The 8,257-nt window shown below is 48.8% G+C and overlaps 1 protein-coding gene across 1 annotated transcript; it reads left to right on the plus strand.

Annotated features, from left to right (window-relative positions):
• Positions 1 to 1,210: 1,210 nt before the first annotated feature.
• LOC141126427 (olfactory receptor 2A12-like) lies at positions 1,211 to 7,619 on the plus strand. The gene is made up of 2 exons (XM_073612369.1): positions 1,211 to 1,290; positions 6,731 to 7,619. The coding sequence occupies exons 1-2, from the start codon at positions 1,211 to 1,213 to the stop codon at positions 7,617 to 7,619; spliced, it is 969 nt and encodes a 322-aa protein (XP_073468470.1).
• The last annotated feature ends 638 nt before the right edge of the window (positions 7,620 to 8,257 follow it).

Consider the following 8,257-nt stretch of genomic DNA (forward strand, 5'->3'; position numbering starts at 1 on the left):
TTTAGACTAGTGTAGTTTTCCCCTCTGCCTAACGGTCGGACTAGAGGCAAATCTATCCTCAGCATTTCTGCTTAACAGAATGCTACAGTTCATTAGATAGGACTGCTCCTTGTGTTCTGGTGCTGCTGAGTTTGCTTGGGCTTCTCCCACCTTCTAAAAATGAGTAGAGGTTTCTAGAACATAGATGAGAGCTGGGCAAATAGGCAGCATGAACCATGTACAATATACGCAGTCTCTACCAATTACAGGGGAGGTACCCCTGAGCATGCTGTGACTGGCCTAAATATTCCAGGAACATTTGAGCTCTGAGTCCTTCCCAGATAGTGGATTGCACCAGCCAGGGGTGGGGCAGGCTTGCCACCCCTGGCACTTGCTGCCATGTGGCCTCAGGTTGGTGACCTGAGGGCCTGAAGCTGAAATGGAAGTGTGGCCCTGGTACTTATGAAGAACTGACTGAAGGGGAGGCATACCTGAGAGTATCTGTTTGAGACTCCTGTTAGTACAGACCAAAGATCCAGGGGCCTGGTTCTTTTGGCTACCAATTTCTGCTAAGACAGTCAGCCAAGGGTCTAATTAAAGAGATCACTGGATGGTGATCTGAAGATCTTTGTCTACCTGTCACTTACTACAAGGGACTTTGCTCATATTTTGTATTTCTAAACTGCCATACAGGAGAAGTCTGTCATCTGATCCCAGCAAGGGACTTCACCTACTGCTCATTTCTAGATCAGCTAGAGTCCTCAAGTTGTGTAGTTTTGTTCTGCAGTATCCTACTGCAAATCCCCTACCCTATCCAAGTTCCTCTAAAATAAAACTTCAAAACAACACCCCTAGACTGGTCTTTGACTTCAACAAGCTCAAGTATGTGTACCCGGCTGTAGAAAATACCTTGTGCCTAGCTGCTAGTGCAGAAGTAAGGACTATCTGGGTAATACTCAAGCGGCTCCTATGTGGGTAGCACTACGATTTGAAATGCACAATTGTTGAAATTGCCTTTGTATGCTGTAGCAATAATAATTCTCTTCACTGGAAACCCTTGAACTCCATCACTTAAAGGGGTGTCCACGTACTTTTAGCCATATATATACTTTTAGTCATTTAGTGTAGACCTACTCATGGTTGTCATCTGTTAATTGTTCTCTATTTTATCTCTACAGATATCTCCAATCACAGCTGCTCCACCCTTACAGATAAGGATCTCATCCGCTCTATGGCCAACCAAACTGCTCATTTTGAATTTGAGCTTACTGGTTTCCCAGGAGTCCCTCAGACATTCTATATGCTGATGTCATGACCAGTGTAGTCTAAATGTCCCCTTCATTCTTATCGCTGTTACCCACTTATCTCCAACCCGTACCTTACCCACCTCAAATAATGAGACCACACTTATATTTTATGGAGTAAAATGGCCATAACAGCCTATTTTATTAAAACAAACCAACTAAATAACTCCAAACCACTATATATATATATATATTATATATACTGTATATATAAATATAATAAACAATAACATAACCTGTTAACCCCAGTCTGATGGTCTCTGACGGTGACCCACCTTTTAACCACGTATAACCACATACCACACCAATGCACTGTGGGACCTTTTCCAAACTGATAGGCCTCCAGCTGTGACCGCTCGGAGACAACCCCTTCCCACAGTGCAACCATTCCAGTATTCCATCCACCGTTCAGGAATACACCGGAGGGGCACATACAAACGATGAGCCCCCCACCCCTTTTTGATCCCTCCGTTTACTGCCACCGTCAAAGACCACCAGAAGAACACCGCCACAGCCCGAAAGGGTGACAACCTTACCCTTGAGGGCACCTCCACACCCTCAGGGCCCGTTCTATCCCTTCCTGTAAACCCATAGCCATAAGTCAATCCCCACTTAGAGAGACGAACTCCATCACTCCTCAAATAGAGCCCCACATTTTTTCCAAGCTCTCTGTGCCTAATCACAATACCCCCATTCTGTGCCACGAACCTACCCACTACTTTGTTGATACGAGTCTTACTGATGCTCACCACAGATCTAGCCCAACGCCATGTCGTTCTAGCCAACATGTCAGACCACAGCAAAAAGGGGTACCCGGGAATTTAGTGCGCAAGTGCGTGAAATCGGATTTAATATCCGCGATCAGGTCCCTGACTGTCCGGATCCCCAAATCATTCCTCATGTATCACTAACACGTCAGGTGGTCTATCCAGCCTTACGTACCTCTCCACCTCCACCATCACTCTACCCCACCTCATCCCGGGTATCCCCAACCATCTCCGATAAGCCTCCCTCCTGGAAAATACCCAATTGCCTGCCATCCGGTCTTACGTCTCCTCTCCTGGCCCCCCAACACACCTAGGAGTGCCCTATGATCCAGACAAGGCGTACTGAACCTCCATCTGAAACGACAAACAAATAACATAAAGGCAGCAACACACCTGTCAACTTAACACAACCATATCACAACATGCGAATCCCACATGCACCCTCCTTTTCCTGTAAAATATCTATATCTATTTCACGGCCAAATGAGGCCTAATATAAGACCGAAATCTCACAAATCCCATCTTCCAATTCTGCGCACAGCCGCCTCATCCAACCCACATCTGGCAGCTTCTGTAGCCGCCCCTATGCGGAAGGAGTGTGAAGCGTACCCTGCCCCGTCCAACCCAGCTGCTTTACGACATTTCCTAAAAATTGATATGAACTGAAACTTTGACAAGTAGTACCCATCCTCATGCCTCAGGAATGGCCCTGCCCCATCTGTTCTAATCTTCGGAAATTCACGCACTGCCTCAACAGGGCACACCCTAGACCCAGGTAATGTGAACAGCGACACATCCACACCCTTACCCTGGTGATCAGTTTTTTGACCTGCGCAGCCGCAAACACACTCTATCCACCTCCACCTGCACATCTTGCTCCCAACAGGCCCACTGCCAAACACTTCGATGGGCTAACCAACTCCCCTGTCCGAAAAACCCCAAAAATGCTAGCGAGAACACTGCTGTAAACAGCAACACTTCATACCGCGATTTACATATTGAACCCAACATCGCACATACGGACCCCAGGTTCGCAAAAGTGACAGGCCGTCTCACATCCTTCCACATATGCTGTTTTCGATAACCCTTTATGGCCTGCTTCACCCAAAATCTTTTTTCCAGTCCTCCCCTCCCATTAATTTGAAAAGAAACGATAAGCCCGTCATTTTTTTATCGATGGAAGAGACCGAAAAAACATTTTTCAATGTTCCTAGCTACAAAATACAATACCAGTAACCGCCCGTCAGACCCCATTTTCCCAGCCCCTGCCTCCTGTACCAACCCTGACCATTCTTTCCATACCTTCGCGTAGGCTGACCAAGTGGACTCACTTAGACTGCCGAATCCATCCCGCGGTGACTCCAAGGGCAGCTCCCAAATCCAGTCCGGGCAAGGAACTCCTTCTTTTTGTGCACCCGGAGCCAGCTCCCTGAACTTGTTCCATTGAAATCGAGACAAGGAGTCAGCTAGCAAATTGTCGACACCCGGGATGTGCACCGCATAAATAAAATATTTAATCTCAAACACCTCAACACCAGTTTCCGCAAAAGCCGTATAACTGGTTGTGGTGACGCAGACATGCGATTGACCACCTGCACTACTCCCATGTTGTCACAATTTATTCTCAACTTTAGAATCTGGCATGCCTCCCCCCACAGTTCCAAAGCCAGCACCACTGGAAAAGTTCCAGTTGCACTAAATTCTTAAGGAACTCCGCCCTCTCCCAAGACTGCGGCCAGGGGTCCACGCTCCACTGCCCTTGGAAAAATGCACCATAGCCCGTGGAGCCTGCAGCATCTGTAACCAGCTCTACATCGAAATTACTCACCGGGCCAGACATCCACACCGCCCTGTCATTGTATGAGGCTAAAAAACTCATACCACACCTTTAAATCCTCCCTGTGTTCCCCGGTCAGGCGAATAAAATGAGTCGGGGCCTTTACCCCCGCGGTGGCTGCCAACAGCCGTCGGCAATACCTGCCCCATGGGGATGATCCTGCAGGCAAAATTCAACTTACCCAGCAACGACTGCAGAGTCCTCAACTGAACTTTCCGCAGTCCGTGGATTTCCCGAATTTCCTTCTGCAAGTCCTCCAACTTACCTCTGGGCAATCGGCACTCCATCGCCATTGAGTCTATTACTATCCCCAAAAGCTAAGTTCAGCCGTTGGGCCTTCCGTTCTTTCTGCGGCCAATGGTATACCAAACCTGCCTGCAATGTGCTGCAACGTGGAAAGTAGAATCGCACACACAGAGGAAGCAGGGGGGCCTATACACAAAAAGTCATCCAAATAATGTATGACTGAACCTAAGCCGGAAACCTCCCTAATCACCCACTCCAAAAATGAGCTGAAAGCCGCGAACATGGCTTTTGGAAAAGATAAGTGGTGTATCACGCGGAACTTGTTCGGTTCCTTCTTGGGCACCACCCCCAATGGTGACACCACCAAATCCTGCCAGGGTTTGTTGGCAAAGGGCCCCCCCCATGCGCCCCATGGCCACTTCTCTTCCCAATTTGTCCTCCACCACCCCCGGATGCTGTAAAGCAGATGTCAGATTCCTTGCCTTTGGCAGAACCATCGCCAACGAACACGGGTTCTTAAAATCGTCCTGAAACCCCGAAGCCAATAACTTTGCCGCTTCCCTGTCTGGATACTTACTTAGAAAAGGAAGCATCCTTTCCACCCTCACCGGCGTCGTCCCTCTTTTGAGCAGAGTCACCGGCATGCTTCCCTCTCTTAAAACACCTGGACAATATATGGGCTCCCCCTCACCCAGAGCACTCGTGCTTGAACTTGTATGCTGCTCCAAATTTACAGGAGCCCTCATTGCACTGCCAGCATACTCCCCACTTCTTTCCGGCCGGCAGGCCTGAGGAATGTGTACCCCCGGCCTCCCCCTGAAAAAACTGAGGCGGGGCCCTCGCTGAAGACATAAGCCTCATCCAGAGGCTAATATCTTTATGATCCCAATGCAGAGACGGGCGGACTGCTCTGCACTGTCTGAACTGCTCGTTGTATCTAAGCCAAGCAGTACCACCGTACACCCTATGTGCCCCTCCTATAGCGTCCATGTAACAGAACAAAGCCGAGCAATGCTCGGGGTTCTTCTCACCAATAACGCTCACCATAATGGCAAACGCTTGCAGCCAGTTAACAAATGTACACGGTATAAGCCTGTACCTCCTTCTTTCCTCGTTCTCCTTCTTGGAATCATCAGGTTTCACCCTGTCCAAGTTAATTTTTTCCAATGACAGTAGCGAAAAATCTCCACATACTCGCCCTTGTAAATCTTATCCCGGACTTCCTGTTTTAGATGAGCTCCCAGCAGGCCCTCGAAGTAGAGGTATACCTCGCACTTTGCCGCGTTCGCAGTCCTGACCATATTGGTCCTCTCCGCCTTCTCCGTATCCCCTTTTTCCCCTGCCTTCTCGGTGACCACTCCTACCCCTGACTGCACGGGTATCGGAGCTGCCTCAAATCTACCTAACAACGCCCGCAGGCCCTCCAATAAATCCGTCAGCTGCGTACTGGACCCCGCACTGGCAGGCCTGTGCCCTGCCCCCTGCTGGCCCAGCGTATCCCCCCCCTGACTGTATCAAAGGAACTGCTGGCCTAACCGTACCCGCAGCTACCACCCCTAACACATCCTGCAATGCATCAGACAAAGACAAATTAACCATTGACTTACCGGGCTGACCAGGAGCTCCCCCAACAGCCGCCGCGTTGCTCTCCATCGCTGGTACTAGTGGTTCCTCCTCCCCTGATGCTTTCCCTTCTGACCTCTCGTCCTGTTCCAGGATGGGTGGCATAGCAAGCCCCCCGGGAGATGAAATCCCTAAGGCCGTGGTGCTTGGCAGTTGTGGGGCCCGCTTCACCCCCGAAATTCCTCCTTCTCCAGACCGGCGTCACTGACCTGACCTGGCGATGTCCTGGCTGTCATGTGTTGTTCTTCCTCCGCCATCTTGTCCCACCGAGCGCTGTCCCGGTAGGCTCCGCCCCCTCACCGACTTCCCGATCTCCCGCTCCACCACCTCCGTGTCTCTGCTCGGCTCTCCGTCCCTCATCATATCCCCCCTCTGATCGCTGTGTGCGGATGGGGATGCCGCCCTGCTTCCTGACCCACGATGTCCGTGCGGGGAACCGGCGCCATGTTAGCCCGTGGCCCCACCCACTGGATTAGGCAGGCGGCGTGTGGACCACCCAGGGCCTGCTGAAAGCTGTGGCTGATGCTGTTTTGCCGGGGGGAAGCGATCGCTCCTCTGTCGGGCTTCTGGGGAGGTGAATGGGTCTAGATGCAGGCCCTGGTGAAAAGCACGCTGGAGGCCGCGACCTCTGCGATGGGACACCTCACCTGACGGGGATCCGTCTGCCTCATCCTCCATGTCCATCCATGCCTGTCTCTGCAGCCACTCTGGTATTGCTTCAATCTCTGCCATCATGGAGGAGCAGTGAGAAAAACTGCCTCCTCCTGTAAGTTCATCTTCACACTGACCCTTTGCACCGCCCCCTCTATAAATATAACCACTCCCCTTTGGCAAAAACTTCTTTCTTACCTTCCCCTTTCTTGCCACTCCCATTACTCCTTTCCACATTAACCCCATATGTGTCTCCCTTAGACACACTGTCATGCCCGGCCCTACACTATCCCTCCTTGCAGTCCTTTCGTTCCGGGCCTCACTTTCTTTTTGTTTATTATATACAACATAATGTTTCTCACCAATGGTGCTGTGTTCATTGTGATCATCCTAAAAGAGAAGCTGCACAAACCTATGTACATTTTAATTGCCAACTTAGCATTTTCTGATTTTCTCTTCGACATGGCTACCTTGCCTAAAATGATTGCCAAGTATTGGTTTGATAACGGAAAAATATCTTTTCTCGCCTGCTTTGTGCAAGTATATTTGGTCCATTGGTTGGCTGGAATGGACCCTTTAATCCTCATGCTGATGGCGTTTGACCGGTACATTGCTATCTGCAATCCGCTGAGGTATTCGTCTACAATTACCATCAAATTGACTGTGTATGTCTCCAGTTTTATGTGGTTTTCCTTGGCTATTATCACTTTAGGCACCACAATGATTGCCAAACACCCATTCTGTGGTCCAAATAAGGTCATCAGCTTCTTCTGCAATAGCTCAACTGTCATGCGCTTGGCTTGTGATGATGTTAATTCCACTCGAGAAATTCTTTTGGTTATAACCTTGGTGTTGCTTTTAGGCACTCTAGCCCTCATAATTTTATCCTATATCTCCATCTTATTTTCAATTCTCTCCTTGAGCCATTCCGGTGGTGGGTGGAAGGCATTTCATACATGCATGACACATTTATTTGTTATCGCCTTTTTTTATATCCCACGGGTGTTTGTCTACATAGCCAATTATGTAAAGCTGATCCTCACTCCTGACCTGGGGGTCTTCCTCATTGTCCTACAATCCTATCTGCCACATTTAGCCAACCCGAAGAGATCAAGAACATTATTTCCAGTACTTTTACAAGAAATATTTTTACTATTAATAATAATTGACACTTTTCCTACTTGTATTGTTGTTGGTCTATTTGATAAATAAATTGTAAGTTTTGTCTGACTCTTCTTTTATTATATGTAGCTACAAATATTTCTTGGACATATCTTTTTTTTACTGAGTTTAACAATTCTAATATGATAAAGATAAAGCTAGATGACCATACAGCCTAATGCCGCGTACACACAAGCGGTCTTTTCGACCGGACTAGTCCGATGGACCGAGTCCGGCGGACAATTCGACCGTGTGTGGGCTTCATCGGACCTGCAGCTGACTTTTTAGGTCGAAAATCTAACGGACTTTAGATTTGGAACATGTTTCAAATCTTTACGTCGGAATTCCGCCGGACCCAGTTCCTATCGAAAAGTCCACTCGTCTGTATGCTAGTCCGAAAACCGACGCAAGGGCAGCTATTGGCTACTTATTTTAGTCCGGTCGTAAGTCATCGCATACGAATCCGTTGGACTTTGGTGTGATCGTGTGTAGGCAAGTCCGTTTGTTCAGAAAGTCTGTCTGAAGTCCGTCGGATAGACCGTCGGACCAGTCCGGTCGAAAAGTCCACTCGTGTGTACGCGGTATAAGACATGTCCCCTTTCACAAACATACATACCACCCACCATCCTACACAGGGATTTCATTGTATCTTAAAGTTCATACTGATTGTCAGGCCATGCTTTTCTGCT

The sequence above is a fragment of the Aquarana catesbeiana genome, linkage group LG02 (assembly GCF_042186555.1).
Source record: "Aquarana catesbeiana isolate 2022-GZ linkage group LG02, ASM4218655v1, whole genome shotgun sequence".
Classification (NCBI taxonomy): domain Eukaryota; kingdom Metazoa; phylum Chordata; class Amphibia; order Anura; family Ranidae; genus Aquarana; species Aquarana catesbeiana.